This window comes from Elephas maximus, chromosome 9 (assembly GCF_024166365.1).
Source record: "Elephas maximus indicus isolate mEleMax1 chromosome 9, mEleMax1 primary haplotype, whole genome shotgun sequence".
NCBI lineage: Eukaryota > Metazoa > Chordata > Mammalia > Proboscidea > Elephantidae > Elephas > Elephas maximus.
In genome coordinates, this window is record NC_064827.1 from 1,599,049 (window position 1) to 1,622,948 (window position 23,900).

The following is a 23,900-nucleotide window of genomic DNA, read 5'->3' on the forward strand; positions in this document are numbered from 1 at the left end:
TACAGGCAGTCACACAGGATGGTCATTTGCAGACATTCTCACGTCAACATTCACACACAGATGGTAACACATGGGCATTCACATGGGATGTTCACACACGTTCACGCATGGGCATTCACATGTCAGCATTCACAGAGTCACATGGGTGTTCACATGTGGCCATTCACGTCAGCGTCCACACACAGTCACATGCAGAGGTTCACACATGGGCATTCACATGTGGGTGGTCACACAGGATGTTGACATGAGGTGTTCACACATGGATGATCTTGTGGGTGATCACACAAAGATGGATGTTGCTAAAGGGAACTGGAACTGGCCTTCAAAAACGTCCCCACGTGTCCCACCGGTAACATGCTAGATGTCATTTCATTTTCTTAATGAAAAGAAGATTTAAAATGGCTGAAAGTACTTTTGTTGTCAGGATTCCTTAAGATGCAAAGCAGCTCCTCTGCCTCCAAGCAGGCTGAATGGATAGCAGTACCAGGGCCTCCCTGCCACCATCCATGGCCCACTACAAGCCTGCCTGGACATGCCTGGCCCAGGGCCTGGTGGTCCACTCTGCACCTGCCTGGCGACACATCCGTCCTAGAGCGTGATGGTCTGCCCTGCGCCTGCCTGGACGACATGCCCGGCGGAAAGCCTGATGGTCTGCCCTGCACCTGCCCGGACAACATGCCCGTCTCAGAGCCTGATGGCCCGCCCTGTGCCTGCCTGGATGACATGGCTGGTGGAGAGCCTGATGGCCCGCCCTGCGCCTGCCTGGATGACATGCCCGGCGGAGAGCCTGAGGGTCTGCCCTGCGCCTGCCTGGACGACATGCCCGTCTAGAGCCTGATGGTTTGCCCTGTGCCTGCCTGGATGACATGCCCAGTCTAGAACCTTAGCATCCACCCTACGCCTGCCCGGGCCTCCATGCTGCCTGCAGGGAGTACAGGGAGTTGTCTAATCAGCCGACCGACCAAACCACTCCCAACAATCCTGGGAGGACGTCTAACTCATCAACAGACGAGGGCACTGAGGTTGCAAGGACCAGGTGGTGGGCACCTGTGTCCAGCCAGCTGCAGCAGGGCCTGTCACCTGAAGAGGCCTCTGCGTACGCTGAGGGGTCTTGCCCCAGCGGCCTTTGCTCCAGCCTGCCTCTGGCCCTCGGCCCCACGCACTGCACACCATGGCTCCCTCAGTGTCTGGCTCTCAGCAGTGGCTGGGCCACCACCTTGAGGCTCCAACCCTTGAGCAGGCCTCTTATGAATCCCAAACCAGTGCGCAAGCTGCTTTAGACACGGCTTAGAGCCGGGCCCCCACGCCAGCCCACCACATCCCTGGCTTTCAGCAAAAGCCCCTCACCAGCCCCCGAGTCCCCGGCTTTCTGCAGGGCCCCCACGCCAGCCCCCCAAGTCCCTGGCTTTGAGCAAGGTCCCCTCGTCAGCCTCCCGAGTGCCTGGCTTTCAGTAGGACCCCTCATCAGTCCCCCAAGTCCCTGCTTTCAGCAGGACCCCCTCACAGCCCTGAGTCCCTGGATTTTGGCAGGACCCTTCGCTAGCTCCCCAAGTCTCTGGGGACACCCCCCACATACAGGTTTCACCCAGATAAGCTTATTCCCCAGACACTGGGTCAGGGGATGCTCCAAGGGGCCATGCAGAGAAAGGGTAACAGGGCCAAGCCTCGTCCTGTGGGAGGAGACCCCGCCCAGCAAACGCCCGCCTTACTCTTATAGTTCCAGTGGATGCTGGTGACCTGGATCTCCTGGGTGGGGATGTATTCCTCCACGAACTTCTTCCCCTGCAGCCGGTGCCACAGGGCCGTCTTGCCTGTGTTGCGGTCTCCACGGATCACGATCTTCACTGGGGCAGGCAGAGCCAGAAAGAAAAGACAAGCCAATGTCACAAGGTTTAGTCTGTCCTGCCGTCACACGTGACTCTCAACAATTACTAAGTGCCGGGAAGTGGGGAGGCACAGACATGCCAAGGCTGCCCTCGCCCACATGTACTCCCAGCGACCCAGGACGAGCTATCATGCAGCACAGGGTCCACCTGAGCAGACAGGAAGCACCGGAAAAGCTAGCCGTTTACAGGGCACGAGGCACTTCTTCCTGTGCTGACGGACGCCAAGTTGCTCAGGGTTCCCTGGGGTGAGTGCCCCCCAGGGTCCAGGCTCCACCACACCCGGGGCAGAGCCCCAGATTTTAAGTGGTCTGCTCTTACCCTTGGCCCCCATCTGTCTGTCAGTGTTGTGCTGTGGTGGCTGGTGTGTTGCTGTGATGCTGGAAGCTACGCCACCGGTATTTCAAATACCTGTAGGATCACTCACGATGGACAAGTTTTAGTCAAACTTCCAGACTAAGACAGACAAGGAAGAAAAGCCTGGCTATCTACTTCCAAAAATTAGCCAGTGAAAATCCTATGGGTCCCAACGGTCCAATCTGCAAACAATCACGGGGATGGTACAGGACCAGGCAGTGTGTTGTTTTGTTGTGCGTGGGGTCACCACGAGTCAGGGCCGAGGCCACGGCAGCTTGAAGCATTGTTTATCTATACTGCTGTTGCTGGATGTGTGATGTTTCCAGGTTTTTGTTATCTGCTGAGAATTTCCTGTACATGTTTACACAGGTGTAAGCCTTTCCCTAGCGCGTATGCTTAGGAGCAGAAGCACCAGGCCATAAGCTGTGTGAGCCTTAAAGGTTACCTGGATATTACCAAACAGCTTCCCAGTCAGTTGTCCAGTTTTACTTGCCCCAGCCAGGTCCAAGGCTGTCTATGCAGATGTCATACTGTCCGCAAACAATGGGACATCTGGTTCTTCCCAGTCCTTATCCTTTTACTGTCTGTCATGAGGCACTGGTTAGGGCCTCAGGTACAATATCTAACCATAAACGGTAACAGCACCTACTACCTACCACTGCTGAGCTTAAAAGGGCACGTTCACCAAGGAGCACCAAGGTTTGCCCTGTGGATTCCGGAGATGTCTTTAGTCTTTCACCACACTAAGGAAGTCCTGTCAACTCTTGATTAGCTAAGTTTTTGTTGTTTCCACAAATGGATATTAACTGGTCATACGATTTCCCCCTCTGATTTCATGAAGCAGATGATACTAATGGGTTTCTAGTGCCGAGCCCACCCTGTCTTCCTGGGAGACAGCAGCCCAAGAACACTGCTGGACTCGAGGTGCTCAGGCTTCAGTATTTTGCGTCTCAACTCAAGGGTAAGCCTGGCCAAGATTTTCCTTTAAATGATCCCTGCTTGGTTAGGATCAAGGTGACAATGAGTTGGCAAGTGTTCCTTTTCTGTTTTTCTCCTTTCCAGAAGGACTTGTCTTCCCAGGCTCCTTAAGACTGGATTTTCTTACTCCTTGAATGTCTGGTAGAACTTACCAGAGAAAATACCTGGTGGCTTCTTTGTGAGATCTTTACCTACCGATTCCATTTATTTCATGGTTACAGAACTTTAGGCTTTCAGTAAGTTTGGGCAAGTTTTATTTTTTCTAAGAATTTATCATTACGTCTAATTTTTCCAAACTTACTGGCATAAAGTTGTTTAAAACATTCTCCAATCCTTCTGGTCTCTGGAGCAACTGCAGTTATGTTCATTTAAATGTTCTTAAAGTTTGGTTGTACACGTGGCCTTGTCTCACTTCTTGTTGGATGTGTCAGCTTCACTGCTCTTCTCAAAGAGCCACTTCCTGCTCTTCTCAAAGAGCCACTTCCTGCTCTTGGCTCTATGGTCTCTCCTGCTTTCTTTGGGTTTATTCCACTCTTCTTCTAAAGGTGTCTTAAGTTGCCTTATTACTTACAGCTTTTCTTTTTTGCTAAGGTGAGCATTCATTAGCTATAAATTTCCCCACAGGGTTGCTTTGTCAGGATTCCACAAGTTTTAATATGTGGGATTTTTGTTATCCAATTCTAAGTATATCTTCATTTCCAATATTTCTTCTTTAAAGGTATGCTATTTAATTTCCAAATGTAAGATTTTAAAATTTTTGACTGCCTTTTTGTTACTGACTTCTAGAGAATGTGGCAGGGCACCAATTCCTGGAAATTTATGGAAACACGCTTTATGGCCAACTTCGCTCATTTTCTACGTGGGGTTGAGAAAATGTATGTTTTTGAACTGTTTCGCACACACCTGCTCCGTGTAAATCAGCTCATGCTGGTTAGGGTGGTCATCCTAGTTCCTTCCTCTGTGCTGAATTCTTGCGGCTTAGCCCTCGATGACCCGGGTTAAGGTTCTCTACCCTAACGCTGCAGCTGTCGGTTTCTTCCCGTAGACCTGATATTTTTCCGGCACGTGGACCAGAACACACTGCTAGGTGCCATGCAGTCAGAGCTGCCCTCCTACTTACTGAAACCAACATTAAAAATCACTCTTAGTAATCCTCCTCTCCTAATGCTTTTAGCCCCAGGGTCCATTCTGTCCACCATTAACACAGCCAGGTTGACTCTGTTTCAGTTAGAACTCTCCTGATGTGTCTCTGTCAACCGTTTTATTTCCAGCCCTCCTGTGTTCCCGTGTTGTGGTGTGTCCTGTGGACAGCCTGTCAGCTGGGTCTTCAGTCAAGCCTGAGTCTCTGCGTATTTTTGTGGTTGCTGGTATTCTGGAATGCATTCTTGCCACCTTGCTTGGTGCTGGCCTCCTCTTTCCTGCCTACTTACTCCCTTCCTTGTGCTTTTTTCAGCTGACTCTTCCCGAGTCCATTTGCCTCCCTCTACTGTCCACACTTGTCAGATCTTGGGTGGGATATCATAACAGGCACGCTGAAGGTCTTCTTTACATGTAACATAAACTCTTCAGAAGGCTTTAAATTCTGCCAGCATCTTAGTTCTGGCCCAGTTGTATTTTTTATTCACACAAATTAGACCTTGTTCTGTTTAAGCCAACACCTCCCACTACATGTGCTCACTGTTCCTCTTGTATTTTATACCTTCCTGGAAGGGTCGTCTTCCTGAACATTCCTTTATGAGGATCTGCCAGTTTTAAACTGTTTTTCTTCCTCTGTAAATGCTTTCATTCTCGAAAGCCCCATTCTAGACTGCCAGGTTTTTAAGTTTTACTGTTGTCAGAGTTCTACATGCACTTTATCACACGGGCCCTCAACGTTTGGCAGGTGATAAAAGCTGGTTTCCTCCCCAAAGACAACTACTCTGACTTTATTAATTACTAGGGTATCTGTTTCCACGCCTCCAAATAAAATTCTTAGGTTGGTACTTCTCCATTTTCCAGTTTGAGGCAACTGCTATGAACTTCCTGAGGATGCCAGAATGCTACCCTCTGTCCCATGCTTGCCCACATGTGCCGCCCCACCCTGTCCCCGTCACAGTCCTGGCTGGAGTGAGGGTTGCTGCATGCCATTTTGCGCCTCTGTGATGCTGGACACAAATGATCTACATGTAACATGACTGCTCTTCCTTTCCTGCACACTACTTCCCTGGAGGTAATAAATGTCTTATTTTTGCCTTGCTAATTTTTCACCAATTCAACCCCAGCTCTGTTGCTGACTAGTCTAACTCTCTAAAGCTGTCAAGAAGCAGTGATTTCCCATCAATTTCCCTTTCTTGAAAAGGCCTCTCTGATCTGCCACTCTGGGGTGATCCAGGTGAGGGTGAGGGTGAGGATGAGTGCCACCATTAGCCAGGAGCCCCTGCACCTGCCTCTGACGGGGAATCTAAACCTCGCACTCCTCTCCCTTGAGTTTTTCATCATTTTCGACAAGCAAATCCTTTCATATCTTCCTGAAAAAGGGAGAAGTGTGGTAAAAAATTTGAGAGCCTGCACAACTGAAAATGTCTTCACGCTGTCCTCACGTCCTCACGCCTGACGGTGTTTGGCTACATCTGCATCTCGGGCTGGAGGGCTTCGTCCTTCAGAATCTAGAAGGCACCGGCCCGCTGCCGCTAGCACGCAGTACGGCTGTCGAGGCCCTGATGCCATCCTGGGCCCTGTCCCTCGCCCCGCTTTGGTGTTCCAAGGTGCCACCACAATGGACCTGGATATGTGCCATCCCCTCCTCACCCACTTGCCACCACTCCGTGGCACTGGCTGCTGGTGGGCTCTCACAATCTAAAAATGCCTGTCCTTTAGTTCTGGGAATTTCTCCTGAATTTTCATGGATATTTTTCTCTTTTCTCTTCTTCTTGAATGTTCATCATTTGAATAGGAGACCATCCAGACTGGTCCTCCAACTTTTTCCTCTCATTGTCTATCATCTTGCTGCCCTTTCCAAGAGTTTTTCTCAACTATACTTTCTAACCTTTCTTTTGAATTTATTTTTACTTCCATGTTTTTAATTTCTAAGAACTTTTTTTTTAATTCTCTGAATATTACTGTTTATAGTATCACATTGTTATTTTGGGGTTAGTTTCTTTCCTTAACTTTTATCCCTTCGGAGGCAGGTTCTTTATCAAATATACTTGGTCTTTTTGTACGTACTTTTTTTTTTTTTTTAGATTCCTGCTTGTTTTTTCAAACCTCACTTATCTCTTTAATCATTTCAGGCATACTGACTTCATGTCCTATGAAATGTAATCCCAATGTCTGGAGTCCTTTCAGGTCTGTGTCTGTGGTATCTGTCATGTCCTGCTCCCATACGTGGTGTTTCGTTTCTTGTGTATTTTCTAATTTTTTCTGGCAGCTCACGTTTCTGGGAACTTTGGTGGGGAATGTTTAGAGGCACAGCTTGACATTGCATTCAACAGATCAGAGTTGTGTTTGCTTCTGCCAGCTGCCTGGAGAACCACCAACCTAGGGCACTGTCAGCAAACCCTTCATTTGAGCGTTTCGATCACATAGGTGACTTTGGGGGCAGACCCACATGAAGGTCAGCTTGTGCTGACAAATGCTGAGGGAAACTGTCCCTCTCCGCCAGCACGGAGTCCAACGTGGCAAGTGTCCTTCGTGTCTCCTGCGCGGTGTCTGTCTCTTGTTGACCCTTGCACCGAGGGCGCGGCTGGAACTCATGCAGGGATCTCATGCTGGACGCCCCTTTTCTCGACTGGCCTCTCAGATTTCCCCTGCTCCTCCTCCGCCGCTGCCCCCACTGCTGTCTTCCAGTGGAAGCACAGACTCACCGGGGTCCCACAAACACCCTCTGGGAGAAAGGTGGCTCCTGCTTGCCGCCTTCCCAGTAACCACAAGAGCTGAGCCACACGTTCACTCCCCCTCCGCCACCACCTCCGTATTTTGAGGTTTCAAACCTATAGAACACGCTCAAGCAGAGCGAGACGAACAACCGCGTATTCCTCACCCAAGTTCACAAACCGTGCGATGCACTGATCGTTTTCTAAATGTTTTATTGGCTTTTCAGCCATTTTTAGAGGGAGGGATGTTCAGGTTATCTGCTTCATCGCACTGACTGTAACAGAAGCTGTTATTGTAAGAGCCATCCCTAGCCTGGCGTTCTGGTTCTCACACATTGAAAGCATCCTGATCTAAGAGAGAACTTCTACTGCTGGTTTATGTTAATTTTGTCCCTAAAGAGAACTTGTATCACCCCATAAACTTGGTATTTCCCTTCTCTTGTGCTGCTAGGCCTTTAGGACACTGACGACAGCTCAGCGAAGGTGGGACTCCTTGTCTCCTCCTTACTTTAAAAGGGTGGCTTCCTATGTTTCTTCATCACACACAGATTTTGGTTGTTGTTGTTAGGTGCCGATGAGTCGGTTCTAACTCATAGCGACCCTATGCACAACAGAACGGAACACTGCCTGGTCCTGCGCCATCCTTACAATCGTTGTTATGCTTGAGCTCAATGTTGCAGCCACTGTGTCAATCCACCTCGTTGAGGGTCTTCCTCTTTTCCGCTGACCCTGTACTCTGCCAAGCATAATGTCCTTCTCTAGGGACTGATCCCTCCTGACAACACGTCCAAAATACGTAAGACGCAGTCTCGCCATCCTTGCTTCTAAGGAGCATTCTGGTTGTACTTCTTCTAAAACAGATTTGTTCGTCCTTTTGACAGTCCATGGTATATTCAATATTCTTCGCCAACACCACAATTCAAAGGCATCAATTCTTCTTCGGTCTTTCTCATTCACTGTCGAGCTTTCACAAGCATATGATGCGATTGAAAATACCATGGCTTGGGTCAGGCGCACCTTAGTCTTCAAGGTGACATCTTTGCTCTTCGACACTTTAAAGAGGTCCTTTGCAGCAGATTCGCCCAATGCAATGCGTCTTTTGATTTCTTGACTGCTGCTTCCATGGCTGTTGATTGTGGATCCAAGTAAAATGAAATCCTTGACAACTTCAATCCTTTCTCTGTTTATCATGATGTTGCTCATTGGTCCAGTTGTGAGGACTTTTGTTTTCTTTATGTTGAGGTGCAATCCATACTGAAGGCTGCGGTCTTCGATCTTCATTAGTAAGTGCTTCAAGTCCTCTTCACTTTCAGCGAACAAGGTTGTATCATCTGCATAACGCAGGTTGTTAATGGGTCTTCCTCCAATCCTGATCCCCCATTCTTCTTCATATAGTCCAGTTTCTCGGATTAATTGCTCAGCATACAGATTGAATAGGCATGGTGAAAGGCTACAACCCTGGCGCACACCTTTCCTGACTTTAAACCAATGAGTATCCCCTTGTTCTGTCCGAATGCCTGCCTCTTGATCTATGTAAAGGTTCCTCATGAGCACAATTAAGTGTTCTGGAATTCCCATTCTTCACAATGTTATCCATAATTGGTTATCATCCACACAGTCGAATGCCTTTGCAGAGTCAATAAAACACAGGTAAACATCCTTCTGCTATTCTCTGCTTTCAGCTAGGATCCATCTGACATCAGCAACGATATCCCTGGTTCCACGTCCTCTTCTGAAACCGCCCTGAATTTCTGGCAGTTCCCTGTTTTTGAATGATCTTCAGCAAAATTTTGCTTGCGTGTGATATTAATGATATTGTTATGTAACTTCCACATTCGGTTGGATCACTTTTCTTGGGAGTAGGCATAAATATAAATCTCTTCCAGTCAGTTGGCCAGGAAGCTGTCTTCCATATTTCTTGGCGTAGATGAGTGAGCACCTCCAGCGCTGCATCTGTTTGTTGAAACATCTCAACTGATATTCCATCAATTCCTGGAGCCTTGTTTTTGGCCAATGCCTTCAGAGCAGCTTGGACTTCTTCCTTCAGTACCATCGGTTCCTGATCATATGCCACCTCTTGAAATGTTTGAACATCGACTAATTCTTTTTGGTATAATGACTCTGTGTATTCCTTCCATCTTCTTTTGATGCTTCCTACATCATTTAATATTTTCCCCATAGAATCTTTCACTATTGCAACTCGAGGCCTGCATTTTTTCTTCAGTTCTTTCAGCTTGAGAAATGCCGAGTGTGTTCCCCCCTTTTGGTTTTCCATCTCCAGCTCTTTACACATGTCATTATAATACTTTGTCTTCTCGAGAAACCCTTTGAAATCTTCTGTTCAGTTCTTTTACTTCATCAACTCTTCCTTTTGCTTTAGCTGCTCAGTGTTCAAAAGCAAGTTTCAGAGCCTCCTCTGACATCCACCTTGGTCTTTTCTTTCCTTCCTGTCTTTTCAGTGACCTCTTGCTTTCTGCATGGGTGATGTCCTTGATGTCATTCCACAACTCGTCTGGTCTTCGGTCACTAGTGTTCAATGTGTCAAATCCATTCTTTAGATGGTCTCTAAATTCAGGTGGGATATACTCCAGGTCATATTTTGGCTCTCGTGGACTTGCTCTGATTTTCTTCAGTTTCAGCTTGAACTTGCATATGAGCAATTGATGGTTTGTTCCACAGTCGGCCACTGGCCTTGTTCTGACTGATGATATTGAGTTTTTCCGTTGTCTCCACAGATGTAGTCAATTTGATTTCTGTGTGTTCTGTCTGGTGAGGTCCACGTGTACAGTCGCCATTTATCCTGGTGAAAGAAGGTATTTGCAATGACGAAGTTGTTGGTCTTGCAAAACTCTTATCATTCGATCTCCAGCACGGTTTTATTACCAAGGCCATATTTTCCAAGTACTGGTCCTTCTTCGTTTCCAACTTTCACATTCCAATCACCAGTAATTATCAATGTATCTTGATTGCATGTTCGATCAATTTCAGACTGCAGCAGCTGGTAAAAATCTCCTATTTCTTCATCTTTGGCCCTAGTGGTTGGTGCGAAAATTTGAATAATAGTCGCATTAACTGTTCTTCCTTTTAGGCATATGGATATCATCCTATCACTGCCAGCGTTGTACTTCAGGACAGATCTCGAAACGTTCTTTTTGATGATGAATGTAACACCATTCCTCTTCAAGTTGTCATTGCCAGCATAGTAGACTATACGACTGTCCGATTCAAAATGGCCAATACCAGTCCATTTCAGCTCACTAATGCCTAGGATATCGATGTCCATGTGTTCCATTTCATTTTTAACGATTTCTAATTTTCCTAGATTCATACTTCGTACTTCCAGGTTCCGATTATTAATGAATGTTTGCAGCTGCTTCTTCTCATTTTCAGTCGTGCCACATCAGCGAATGAAGGTCCCGAAAGCTCTACTCCACCCACGTCATTAAGGTCGACTCTACTTTGAGGAGGCAGCTCTTCCCCAGTCATCCTTTGAGTGCCTTCCAACCTGGGGGGCTCATCTTCCAGCACTATATCAGACAATGTTCCGCTGCTATTCATAAGGTTTTCACTGGCTAATGCTTTTCAGATTTTGGTAGATAACTTTTAACAGGTAAATTCTCTTCTATTCCTAGTTTGTTCATAAGTTTGTGTGCTTTCTTCCCCCTAAAAATCCTGAATTGGGTCCTGAATTTTATCTGACTTTGTAATGCACCTATTGAGATGACAGTGTGTTTTCTCCTCTCACCTTTTGGTAAATCATACAAGCGTGTTACGGTTCTTGCATTCTTGGGGTATTCCAACTTGGTCCCATTACAGTCATGTATTTTTACTGTTATAATTAACATTTTAATAAGTAGCTCGATTCCATCTGCTCATCTTTGATGAGATTTTCCATCTATGCTCACAGATGAGCCTGGACTGTTGCCTCCTTCCTCCCCGGACCATCCTCATCTGCTTTGGTGTCAGGGTGTCTGTTCTTGAGGGACCACCAGAATCCATTCGGGGTTTGCATTTATTACTTTATTAGTCATTTACACACGTACACACCACGTGTTTTGTCGAACACCTCAACTGATTCTTTAATCATCTATTTCAGCTTCTTTCTTTTCTTCTGGTTTCTTTGTGTTTATTCTGTTGCCCTTTTCTTGAAGTTGTACTCTCAGGTTGACTGTTTTTCACTTCTTCGTTCCTAATACCTGCATCAACATATTGCCTGGTGGCGCAGTGGTTAAGAGCTCAGGCTGCTAACCATAAGGTTCGAATCCACCAGCTGCTCCTTGGAAACCCCGTGGGGCAGTTCTACTCTGTCCTGTAGGGTTCGCTATGAGTCGGAATCAACTCGACAGCAACAGGTTATGCGCCCCCGTGCCCAGCCTCTCAGGCAGGGTCAGGAGTCGCCGCTGCAGGCTCCTCACTGCTCTCCCTACCCCGGCAGCCTGTCCTCAGCCCGGCAGTCAGCGTGGCCAGGTCACACAGCTCCTCTGTTCAAAGCCCTCCATGGCCCCCCGTCACCCCCACCTCCGTGATTTTGCCTCCTGCTCTCTCCTTACCTCAGTCCGCTCCGACCTTTCCACCTTCTCGTGGGCACACGTTCCCGCCACTCTGTACCCACAAGGAGCCCTCCCCAGAGAGCCTAGCTGCATACGTCCTCATGTCCTTCTAGTCTCCGCTCTGCTGCTGCTCAGCGAGGTCCACCCTGATCCTCCACTCACAACTGCAATCCCTCTGCCTTCCCTGGGCACGCCCAAGCCCTTATCCCATGTAGCACATAATACCTCAAACAGACCATAAATCCTCTCCTTTATTATCTTTATTGCTCACTGTCTACGCCCCATCACCAGGATGTAAGCACCACAGGGGCAGAGACTTTTGTTTGGTTTTTCAATGATGAGCACTCAGTAAGTATGTGCAGAGCGAACAAACGCAAAAGAAGGAAAACTCACAAAGATGTGGCACGTCCAGGCAGTGAAGGCTTGGGGATTTGCCAGCGGGCCAGCCGGGGCAGGTTGAGTCACTGGCTGGACACAGCTGCTTGTTTCCTACAGGGAAGGCTGTTTCACACTGACATTGGCCGTTCAAAAGTTCCCGGTTTAAAACCGTAACACTGCTCTCTAACCAGAAAGGACCCTGTTGTCCCATGTCTGGAGGAGCTTTCTGTGGCCACACCCTGGTCCTGAGTGAGTCTACTGAGCAGTCCGCGAGCACCCTGGTCCTGAGCGAGTCTACTGAGCAGTCCGTGAGCGAGGCATTCCCTCCTGCAACAGGCTGTTCTGGCTAAAACGTCCCCACCTGGGAAGCCACGTCCGGGCACAGCAGGGAGGGACAGGCCCACTCGCCACATTTTTTATTCTAAATGTAACAGGTGTGCTTGGACTCTGCGTTTGTGACAGGAGTTGCTCCTGTTAACACAGCCAATCTACAGGAAAACGAGTTACACCCCCACCCCCAGAGTAACAGTTAATACAACTCTTAGCTATAAAATTCCTGAATCTATACTTGGTATATTGCGGGTTTGTTCCTCTAAGTAAGATATTTGGGAAAACAAATGCTAGGAACTTTCTTGTCTACAGACTAATACAGGAAATCAAAAAGTTTCAAAACTGCTTATTATTCAACTCTTGGGACAACATCCCTCTAAGATGTAACATAGGTGCCAAATCTAGGTTTCTCTCCATCTCAGCACCCTTCGCTGGCTTCTGGGAGGTCATGACCTGCTCTAAGCACTCCAGATGTGGTCCTCTACTCTGGGACAACTCCGCTGCCCTTTCAGTCCCAGCCCAACTGGGATGAGGTGAACGGTCTCCAGGTCTAACTTCCAAGAGACTGTAATTAAGTTTTAAACAACATTAAAAGTTGTTGACAGTCGCTGTCAAGCTGACTCTGACTCAGGGCGACTCCATGTGTGCAGAGAGTAGAACTGCTCCACAGGGTTTTCAAGGCTGTGGCCTTTTGGAAGCAGATTGCTAGGCGTCTTCTGAGTTGCCTCTGGGCGGGTTTGAGTGGACAACCTTTGGGTTAGTAGCTAAGTGCTTAGCCGTCTGCACCACTCAGATATTATTAAAAGTGATAACATTAAATAAAATAAGGAATCCAAGCATAGATTGTAAAGATTTGTGTAATTGAGCATTTTAACTTAATAGTCTCTTCTCTGAACGTGTAAGAAACGTGTTCAGAACTCCAAGCACAGCACGGCAGAGACAAGCTGTCTGACACGCACACAAGGCTTCCTGACCCATTTCTGAGGGCCCCGTTCAAGTGCACAAAGCAGGGGAAAGAGTCCAAAATCTCTCAGCAGCACCAGGGAAACAATTTCAAAGCAGAGGGCAGCATAAAGCCTTTAAATACTGCTAGGAAAGAGCAAGGGAGACAGAAAACTCAAAAGAGGTCAAGAGCACGGTCAGTGTCTGGGAGCTGGGATTTACATAATTTATACCATCTGGATGGGAACAGCCTGGCTCTCTGGGCGTCTGTGAGTAACTCCTCCTTCCCGGCCGGAAGAGATGTCTCCCACGATAACAAGCAAGAATCTCATGCCTTCTGGGGCTTTTCTAAATATATCCCTTACAAATGCTGCTCCAAGAAGGCAAGAACTGTGGCAAAGCTGTTATCTGTCTTCAGACTCAATGCCACGTCAACAAAGAGAAACCCCTTAGCTCAGACGACCTCAGCCGCCTGGGTTTTAGGGCACCTCTTCCAGGTGGTGACACAGTTCACCGGCTCAGAACCCCAGCACCCCTTCCGTCAGAGCCGAAACAGCTCCCCTCTGCCGTTACGTAACGATCCCTTCTCAGACAAGGCAAGATCGGAGAACCGCAGGCCAGCAGGGAGCTCCAGCACTTCCTGAGATCTCCTTCCACGAATTTCACTGTTTAAAACTAAACAAACGGGTTTCCTACCGTGTGAGCATTGCTCAGGAAGCAGTCACCGTGCAGAGGAGAGCGCCAGGAGACGAGGGGCAGCCCCTCCAGGCTCGTCGGGTCCTCGAGGACCCCGGCGGGGCATCCCTTCTCGTCCCTGAGGGTTCCTGCCTGCAGAGCCCTGGCACAGGGCACCGAACCCGGTGCCGTCGAGTCGATTCCGACTCACAGCGACCAGGGTAAGGGCTCAGCGAATCTCAAAAACAAAGTCTGCCAAAACCTCCCGAGGCGAGGAGGCGCGGTTACCTCTCGCCGCAGACCGAGAACCAGCGTTTCCTACACTTTCTGGCGCCGGGGCGGCGACCAGGGCAGGGCCAGCCCTTCCAGGTTCGGCAGAGTTAGAAGGCACCGCGCCTGCTGGTCCTGCTGGCTTCCCGGGGCACAGCGCGACCCCTACGCCCCCTCAAACGACATCTTTCTTTTTTTCTTTTTCATACTAACTCTCCAGCGCTCGTGGGGCGCCCCGCGGACCAGCGTCTACGGACCGGCCGGGTCTGAACGAGGGCCACCGGAGGCTCAACGGGCTCCGGGTCTGCACAGCCCCCGCTCTCCCCGCACGCCCGGCTCGGGTCTCTACAGCTCGTCTCGGGGGCCGCGGGCGCGGGCGCCCCGGCCCTGCCCCGCACTCACTGTTGTACTGCACCCCCTTGGCGAAGCGCCTCTGCAGCGCCTGGTTCATGGACTGCAGCCCGGCGGGGATGTTCTTGTCCCGGCTCGGAGCCTGCTCCGACCCCACCAGCTTCTTCAGGGCGGAGAACATCCTCCCCGCTCGGACGCCCGAGCCCGGGCGCTGCCGGCGAGCTCAGCAGCGGCGGCGGCGGCGTGGGGCGGCGCGCACCATGGCCCGGCGGCCGGCTGGGCTGGGCTGGGCTCCCGGCGGCCGAGGGCGGCCTCAGGCGCGGCGGCTCGGCTCCGGGCCCCGCGGCCTCCGGCGAGGCCGCTCCCCGCTCGTCGGCGCCGCCATCTTGGCGCTGGCGCGGGGGCCGCAGGGAGGCGGTGGCTACGGGGCGCCGCGAGGGCCACGCGCGGGACGAAGCGCGCATGCGCCCCGGGTGCAGGGGGCCGTGGGGGGGCGGGGGGGCTGGGGGGCGCCGCCGCACCCCTGCAGGCCGTTTGCCCCCCGAGTTTCCAGCCGCCCCGGACACCCCCGTCCGCGTCTCAGCCCCGACACCACCCACTTCGCCCTCGCCCCCAGCCCTGGCCCAGACACACAGCTCCCCGTAGAACTTCCCAGCGTGACCCCAAGACCTGTGTCTCCCCAATTCTTATTTTCTCTGAGAGTCTCGTCTCACCCATCGACCCCCGTCCGTCCTGGAAAAACGTTTATTTGGATAATAAAACGCAGGCGAAGGGGTGGAGGGCGCGGGAGAGGGGAAGGGGCTACTTCTTCTTTTTCTTGGCCATCTTGAGCTTCCCTTCTATCAGCCGCTGGCCCTGCCTCTTGATCTCGGCCCGCGAAGGGACGTAGCTGTGGTCCACGTCGGCGAACTGGAAGGTTTCTAGGAGGGAAGGGGCAGCGCGGGAAGCCGGCACCCCGAAGCCCCTCCCGGGCCCTGGCGCCCCCTCCCACCACCGCTGCCCCGCGGGACAGGGCGAGGCCACCACCAAAGCCTGTGCCGCTGTGACCCGGGGTCTCGTCCCGCTCCAGCCTGGTCCACGCTCCGTCCAGACTGCAGGCAGCCAAACCCGCCCCCGGCCGCGAGCCCCCCACCCTGGCCTCGCTCTGGCCGGCCCATACCTATCACATCCTCCTCCAGGTCCTCAAAGCTGATCTTGGTGTTCTGCTTCTCCTTCAGCGTGGAGGACTCCAGGATGTCCCTCACCTTCGTGCCAACCTGCAGGCATGCAGAACTCCCTCAGCTTTGTAGGTCCACAGCGGGCGGTGGGCTCGAGGCTCACCTCCCAGACAGGCTACCTCCTCAGTCTTGGTCAGCATCTGCACTCTGTCCACCAGGTACATGAGCTTCCTCTCACAATACGCCAGCTTGCTGTACACATCTAGGGGGTTGGAGACCACAGCTTCTTTCTGTGGGCAAGAGGAGGGTCTGATGCCCGCCGGGCCCACTCCACGACCCTCTCGGTGGGGGTGGCTCCTCCCCAGGCAGGCACCTGGCCAGGTGGCGTGGCGATGCCGATGAGCCGAATGTAGAGGTTGTCGACGCCCGTCTGGATGGTCAGCAGGAGCTTCTGGCTCTTGCTAACGTTGCTGAGGGCCAGCTGGAGCCGATCTTCCTCCTCTTTGAGCATGTCCTTCATCTTATTCTCAAGGGACGCAAAGCTGTGAGGACGGTGGGGGTGCAGGAGCTGAGGGTGAATGCCGTGCTACATTTAGGGGCTCAGGAGCCCCAGTGTAGGCCAGTGCAGGTCCCTGGCTGGGCTTCCCTCACAGGGTGCTCACAGGCTCGCAAGGAGCAAGCCTGGTCCCTGGCCACAGGGGCTGTCCGCGGGTGCTAGCAGGCGAGCCTCACCCCCGGGACACCTCCCTGGGGTACGTGACGGAGCCCGGCATCTGGTCCCTGGCCACAGGGGCTGTCCACGGGTGCTAGCAGTCAGCCCTCACCCTCGGGACACCTCCCTGGGGTACCTGACAGAGCCCGGCATCTGGCGGAACTTGAGCATCGCCTGCTCCAGCTCCAGCTTCTTCATCAAGGCTTCCAGCTGCTTCCGCCTCTCCTCACAGTCCTCCATCTGCAGCTCCAGGTTCTCCTCCGTGTTCCTCTGTGCCAGGAACCGGCCAGCGATGTCCTGGCCAGTCCAGCGGGGAGAGAAGCAGGAATGAGCTGAGGAGGCATGGCCCTCTCCAGTGCCAGGGCTGCCTCTGTGCTCCAGGCTGGGTCACGGTGTCACCCATTGCCGCGCACCCAGGGCTTGCTGGGGTCAGCCCCTGGCAGGGTGCCTCCCATGTGCCACTGCACGAGAGGCTCCTAACACCTCAGAGAGGGCAGATGGCCTCTCGCAGATGAGGAGACTACGTTGAGACATCCAGGTGCTTTGGGTCGCTTGTCCGAGCATGGACAAGCTCACGTCAGGGCCGGCAATGGAAACTCAGGGTGTAAGGGTGATAACCCAGACTCGACAAAAATAAGAGGGGCGGGGAGGGATGGAGAGGCAGCTGCTCCTGTGATTCCAGCAGTTTGGGACAAGGCCAGAGTGGGAGAGAAAGGCTGGGCCCTCGGTGCTTGGAGCCTCCACTGAGCAAGCTCTGCATGGCCCTGGAATGGTGCTCAGGTGCCCCAAACATGTCCCGGGGTAGCCTCTATGCTGAGCTGCCCCACTGGCCGTTTCCTGCATGCCAGAGAGGCCCAGAGGGTGCAGCTTTCTGTGCCCATTTCAGAGGACCTGCAGACCCAATCGGCCGGGGCCTGGGGCTGGGCCAGACCTCACTGGCCCTTCACCCCACCCAGGGAGAGCCAGGGCCTTACCCAGAGGTGGGAGCAGCGCACGGCACTCTTCACACGCTCCACCATCGTGGTCACATCCGCTTGGTATTCAATGTCAGCTTTGGAGGTCTCCTTTCGCTTCACTGGGCAGAGCAGAGTGCAATGGGCAGCTGGTGTGCAGGGATGTTGCAAGGGCACAGGCGCCAGGCCCCCAGAAGCTTCCATACGTGCTTGGGTTTCCAGGGAGGACACCCCAAGGTCCTGGAACCTAGGAGCCAGGTGACCTGCCCTCCTTGTGATGGTGAGTTTTATGTGTCCGCGTGGTTGGACTCTGGTGCACAGTTGTTTGGGCAAACGCTAGTCTAGTGGCTGTTCTGTAGCAGTTATGTGTGATTTAATCATCTGGGCTCAAGTAAAGCAGATGACCCTCTACAATGTGGGTGGGCCTCATCCAGTCAGCTGAAGCCTTTAGAGCAAAAAGGGAGTTTCCTCAGGGTGTGTTCTGCCTCCAGACTGTAAATAGATACTTTGGTAGAATTTCTCTGTTCACTCTTTCTGTCACTTGACCCATGGGTTTGTGACACAAGCCTGCAGAAGTCTCCAGCCTGTTGCCTGGTCTTACGGATTTTGGACTTGCCAGAATTCCCACAATCATAATCGTGTGAGCCAGTTCCTTAAAATCAATCAGTCTTTGTCTATGTATCTATCTGTCTGTCTGCCTATTCATCCATCTCACTGATTCTGTCTCTCTAGAGAACCTTGGCTAAGACACCTGTCCTCGGTCCAGTCCTTCAGGAATGCCCCAGGTCAGCTTGGTGCTTCTTGCTTGGAGACAGGCCCGGGGCCCAAGGAACTCATCCTTTCTGAGGACTCACTGGGTGACCGGGCCCTGGGGAGCTGGTGGACAGTATCTACATATGCCTGAAGCTCAGCCACATGTGGCCCAGAGCCTGGGAGCAGTCGCATCCCAGTGTGTGTGTGGCCATTTGGCTCTGGCCTCTTTGGGTGCAGCCAGGGAGAAGCAGGGGCTTATCTGTCTCCCTTGCTGGTGACCATGGCTTACACCTGGCCTTCTGGGGGATGTGGCTGGGTGACCTCTCCAGATGCTCGTGGGATGGGCAGAGCCAAGTACTCACCTTTCAGGCCCTCTGTGCTCATCAAGTTGGAGGGGAAATCCAGGTCCCGCCGGCCCTGCAGGGGAAAGGAGGGTGAGCAGCAGTCCCCACAGGGGAGTGGACCCAGGGGTGCCCTGAGCTGAGTCTGCTCACTCCCTGGCTGCATGGGGTGAGGGGCTGGGCCTCACCCGCCGGTATTTCTCACTGGTCTCTTTGGTGTGGATCTTGTCAATCAGCTTCTTCTGCTGGTTGAGCCGGTTCTCCCGTGCCCTCCGCTCTTCGATGAAGGATGCCTCTGCTTGGCTCATGTTCATCTGGGGACAGAGGGAAGTGTGGGGTGGTCTGTCCCACCAAGGTGACCAGTGGACTCCCAGGGCACAAAGTCCAGCAGCCAGCTGTCAGACCTCATCTTCACTGTCAGCCAACTGTTTCTTCCTAAAACGCTCATACACTTCATGAAACACTGGCTGCTACAGATTGAATTGTGTCCCCCTCTTCCCAACTATGTGTTGAAGTCCTAACCCTGTACCTGTGAATATGACACTGCTTAAAAATAGGGGTTTTCTTTTTTTATGTTAATTAAGTCATACTGGAATAAGGTGGGTCCTAAACCTAATCGCTTCTGAGTGGTGTCCTATAAAAACAGCAGAACAGACACACGCAGGGGAAGACACAGAAGCACCTATGAGCAAAGGAACACCAAGGGTTGCTGGAGACACCAGAAACTGGAAGAGGTACCCACAGAATGAACCGACACAGCTGAGACCCCGATTTGGACGTGAAACTTATAGAACTGTGAAAAAATAAATTTTTGTCCTTTAAAGCCACGTGCTTGTGGTATTTTTTGTTACGGCAGCCCCAGGACATGTCAACAAGGACCGTGCCTGCCTCGGTCGCTGCCGTCTCCGCGGAGCCCTGCAGGGGCCTTGGCACACAGCGGGTGGGTGAGGGACCCCATCCCCAGCCAGACCCATTCTCTCCACCCTACCCCTGCCTCGTGTCTCCTGTGTGATGTCTCCTGTGTGATCCCAGTAGAATCCTCTGTCCAGGTTATGGGGAGCGGGGGTGCCTGAGCAGAGGCTGAGGGGCAGCCGCTACATTTCCCCCAGGCTGGACAGATCTGGGATGACCCTGGAGGCCTCCAGCACTAGGACCTGTAGCTCACCTTGACCTCGTCCGTGATCATCATGGCATCTCGGGACAGAACTGTCATGTCTGATAGCTCCGAGCAGTATCTGACCACAAGGTTTTGCAGTTTGTCCAGCTGTGTGGGGTATTCTGCCAGCTCCTATGGTGAAAGGCCAGGTAGGTGGGCACAGAGCTGGCCCTCCTGCAGTTCTACCATCCCACACTCAGGGGACCTGGCCTGCCCCCTACCCTCCTCCCCCAGACTGTGTGAGCGTTGAGGATAGTGGTGGGGACTCCAATTAGGCGGTGCTCCCTGGACAAGGGCTGGAGGCCTGGGGCCTGAGACCCCCACTTCTCATGGCCAGAGGGGCTCCCTGGGATTCGGGGTGCAGAGGAGGGCTGCGTGGCCGGTAAGGGGGGCTCACTTTCTTCAGATACTCCAGCAGGCCCACATACAGCAGGTGGATGTTCTGGCTTGTGGTGATTTTGATCATGGTCTTTTCAATGTTGTTCTCCAGCTGGCGGATGATCTGGGGAGGCCGGAGGGTACGAGGGAGCACGCTCCAGGGGCCGAGGGCGCGGGGGAGCACGCTCGGGGGGCCGAGGGCGCGGGGGAGCACGATGGGGGGGCCGAGGGCGCGGGGCAGCACGCTCGGGGGGCACTTACCAGGGAGGAGCAGGACACTGAGCCACAGGGCGTTCGACCTCAGCGCTCTCCCAGGGGGTCGTACCCGTCCAGCCCCACGGAGCCCCGCCCTTCCAGGTGCCCCGCCCCTGCTCATGGAGCCCCTCCCCTCCCGCGGAGCCCCGCCCCTGCGCGTGGAGCCCCGCCCCCGCTCAGGAGCCCCGCCCCACCCTCGCGGGCGCACCTGCAGCAGCCGCAGCTCCTCCTTGGTGGCGTCGGGCTGGCCCTCCAGACTGGCGAGCTCCAGCCGCATGCTCTCCAGCTTCTGCCCGCGCCGCCGCACCAGGTGGACCAGCACGTTGTGCACGTTCACGCGGTCGAAGACGTACTTGCACAGCTTCTCCCGCGCCACCTGGGTCGAGGAGGGCACGGCCGCTCATGGTGCGCGGCGCTCGCTGAGGGCCCCGGCTGGAGAAGCCGCGGGGCGTCAGGAATCCCTGAGGTCGGGGGCTGCCCCGCACCCCCACTGCGTGGGGCGGAAGGCACGGGATGCGCAGGGCTGAGGGCTCCCCTTCCTGTCTCCTTGCCTCCATGGTGCAGCGGCAGTGAGCCAGCCGCACGGGCAGGTCGGTCCCGCAGGCCTTGGAGATGGTCCAGTGGTCGTACTGCGGAAAGGCGGCAGCTGAGCCAGGGAGGGCCCTCTGCGTCGCACCCCTGCGCCTGTTGCCCAGGGGCTCGTCTGTTCTCTGCCAGCCCAGCGGCTAAACCTCTGCTCCGGGGGCCGCAGGGAGCAGACAGCTACAGGATCCCATCCCGGCCATTCCGGCTCAGAGCTGACGGCTGGAGAGGAGGGCCCAGGCCTCCCCTCCTGACCACAGAGCCAGAGGGGCCCTGCTGTAGGGGGTGGCCCAGGACCGGACTGCTTCTCGGCCAGCCTGCCCTAACGGATGCTGGGTCGTCCGGGGAGTGACTGGAGCCCCAGGACCAATGCTAAGGAGCCTCTCCCCGAGATGCCCTGGCTCCAGAAATGAGGTGCTGCCGTCCCTGTGTGTGTGTATGGGCGGCTGCTTCTGCACGTGCCTGCCCCACCCCAGCCAATGGGGTGTGAGGGGTCGGCACCTTCTTGGCCAGAGCCCACTCTTGGGCTCCGTGGCGGATGTTGTCACGTAGGAGCGCCATGGTTGCCTTGTTCTTGACCGTCTTCTCTTTGACGGACTGGATCTGCAGCGCCCGGCACTGCTCTGGGGGCAGGGAGAGGACAGGGTGTGGGCTAAGGGCCTGGCAAGGGACTCCCAGGTGTGGAGACGACTGGGACTAGGGGCACTACCCAGCAATTGGGTGTCCTGGGAGGACTTGGCCTGGGGGGGGGGGGTCAGGATGTCATCCTCTCCGCAGAAGCAGGTGCTTGCCTTCCTGTCCTCTCTGCCTTTGGGACCGTAACGCTCTTAAACTCACAGGCCCGCCTGAACCCCCAGTACTCCCCAGAGCCTGTACATGGCAGGGCCCTTTGATCACCCCCTGCCCTGTTTTGGGGAGGGCGCTAGGGTAACCCACTAGCCCCACTTGTCCCGGGCCGTCCCAGCTTTACAATGGAAAGTCCTGCGCCTGGGGCGGCAGCCAGCGGGCAATTCCAGCAGCTGGCCTACCCTGGAGCCGTGTGATGGTCTTCAGCTCCTGGATCTGTTCCTCCATGTCCCCTTCCTTATACATCTTCATGGCGGCCCCCGGGGTCCTCAAGTGCTCTCTGCACGCCCACCCTCCGCTCTGCTGGCTCAGATAATCCCGGGCCTCTCCAGCCCATTGTGATGTGTGCCGGGTCCTCCACGCCCAGGGAACCTGGAATGCCAGGCCTGCCTTGCCCCACCCCCACCCTCTGCTCCCAGGAGTCACACCTGGGGTCATACCCAGGACACTGTACAGACTGCTCAGGAGCTCTGCCTGGGTTGAGGTGCCTCTTACTTCCACATGGGGGTGATTCGTGTGATGATTTGGCACCGCACCTCACATCCGCACCCCTGTGCCTCCCTGCCCCGCCCCCACCACAGCTCCAGGCTCTCCTCCACAAATCGGCAAGACAGAAATTCCTAACTATTCCAACCGTAATTGCCTCAGGGACTCTCCACTGCCCACCCCCATGTTCAAACTCAGAAGCCCTGGGTGACCTGGCTCATGAGACCCCAGCCTGTGCCTCAATACCCTACCCCTTCCCCATCCTGACCTCTGCCAGCTACCGGCAGCCCGCCCTGTCCCCCTGCCTCCCTGGGGCTCCTGGGCCTTGGTTCAGATGGCACTTACTCCAGAAGAGTGTTTTCCTCATCTCCGTGCACTTCCAGCTTCCTGGGACTTTAGGGGCATACATGGTTGGGGTTATTTTTCCCCAATCATGGCCTTCAATGGTGTGCTGTTACAGCACCCGCCTTGCCTTTTAGTGACCTCATGCACAAGTCCCTTACTTTTCTGGTCATTTTCCATTTTTAAAAAGTCAGTTCATTCAGCAATACAAAAAATGTGCTTTCAGGCCATAAAAAGACCCGGAGGAAGCTTCAATGCACATTGCTAAGTGAAAGGAGCCAGTCTGAAAAGGCTACACACTGTGTGAGTCCAAGCACTGGACACTCTGGAAAAGGCAAAGCTAAAGAGACAGTGATTGCCAGGGGCTCCAGGGGTGGGAGCCAAGGGATGAGCAAGTGGAGCCCAGGGCGCTTCTAGGACAGTGACACTATGTGACACTGTAATGGCAGGTATAAGACATTGTGTATTCATCACCACCCACAGTCCTGTACAGGCAGAATGAGCCTGAGGTCAACTATGGGCATTTGTCAATGAGAACGTATCAGTGTTGGTTCACCAGCTGTGACAAATGAATACCAGATGTTAATAATGGCAGGAACCGTGCTTATATGGGGACTCTGTGCTTTCTGTGCAATTTTTCTGTAAACCTAAAAATGCTGTAAAAATTAAAGTCTATTTAAAAAAAAAGTCCAGTCTGGTCCAACAATCCAAGCCCAGGCTCTACCCTCCTGCGTTGTGAAGACTCTGCCCTGGGTGTGGTCAGCCCACCTCCTCCTCTCTTGTCCTCCCCAGGATAGATTGGTGTGAGGCCGAGGCAGTCTGTTCACTGTCCCTCAATACCCATTGTCCCCTTCCTCAGATACAGAACCCCTGAACGTTAGTGTCTTAGTTATCTAGCGCTGTTACAACAAAAGCACCGCAGGTGGGTGGCTTTAATAAACAGAAATTTGTTTTCTCATGGTTTAGGAGGCTAGAAGTCTGAATACAGGGTGCCAGCTCTAGGAGACGGCTTTCTCTCTCTGTTGGTTCTCAGAGAAGGTCCTCGCCTCTTTAGAGCTTCTGTTCCTCATCCACCTTCCTGTGGCTTGGTGTCTCTCTTCCCCATCTCTCCTAGCTTGCTTCCTCGCTTTCGCAACCTGCTCTTTTTATATCTCTGAAGAGACTGATTTAAGACACACTACACTAATACTGCCAACATAAACATGTTGTTATTGTTGTTAGATGCCATGGAGTCAGTCCCAGCTCATAGCAACCCCATGTACACCACCACCAAACAGTGCCCAGTCCTGTGCCATCTTCACAATTGTTGCTATGCTTGAGCCCGTTGTTGCAGCCAATATGTCAATCCACTTTTTTGAGGGTCTTCTTCTCTTA

General features: G+C 53.2%; 2 protein-coding genes across 3 annotated transcripts in view; both read right to left on the reverse strand.

The window, feature by feature from the left end:
* Positions 1-14,953, reverse strand: part of RABL6 (RAB, member RAS oncogene family like 6) — a 32,216-nt gene extending 17,263 nt beyond the window's left edge. For both annotated transcript variants that reach the window (XM_049896626.1, XM_049896624.1), the window contains exons 1-2: positions 14,617-14,953; positions 1,710-1,844 (exon numbers count right to left, since the gene is read on the reverse strand). In XM_049896626.1, coding sequence (XP_049752583.1) covers positions 1,710-1,844; positions 14,617-14,746 — 265 coding nt within the window. In that variant the 5' untranslated portion in view covers positions 14,747-14,953. The remainder of the gene's footprint in view (positions 1-1,709; positions 1,845-14,616) is intronic.
* Positions 14,954-15,221: 268 nt separating this feature from the next.
* On the reverse strand, positions 15,222-21,950 carry CCDC183 (coiled-coil domain containing 183). Its single transcript, XM_049896467.1, has 14 exons — positions 21,881-21,950; positions 21,354-21,475; positions 20,822-20,899; positions 20,479-20,646; positions 20,035-20,139; positions 19,647-19,769; positions 18,670-18,795; positions 18,503-18,557; positions 17,409-17,509; positions 16,571-16,731; positions 16,096-16,264; positions 15,902-16,012; positions 15,725-15,821; positions 15,222-15,485 (listed from the first exon to the last, which is right to left on the reverse strand). Exons 1-14 carry the CDS (start codon positions 21,948-21,950, stop codon positions 15,367-15,369), a joined length of 1,605 nt encoding a protein of 534 aa, XP_049752424.1. The 3' UTR covers positions 15,222-15,366.
* Positions 21,951-23,900: the final 1,950 nt, after the last annotated feature.

Coding starts and splice junctions, on each gene's coding strand:
- CCDC183 (XM_049896467.1), bottom strand. CDS start 21,950: ATGAAGATGTATAAGGAAGGGGACATGGAGGAACAGATCCAGGAGCTG. Junction 17,510..18,502: donor GAGCACAGAGGGCCTGAAAG/GTGAGTACTTGG, acceptor TGCTCTGCCCAG/TGAAGCGAAAGGAGACCTCC. Junction 16,732..17,408: donor TGCGCTGCTCCCACCTCTGG/GTAAGGCCCTGG, acceptor TGGACTGGCCAG/GACATCGCTGGCCGGTTCCT.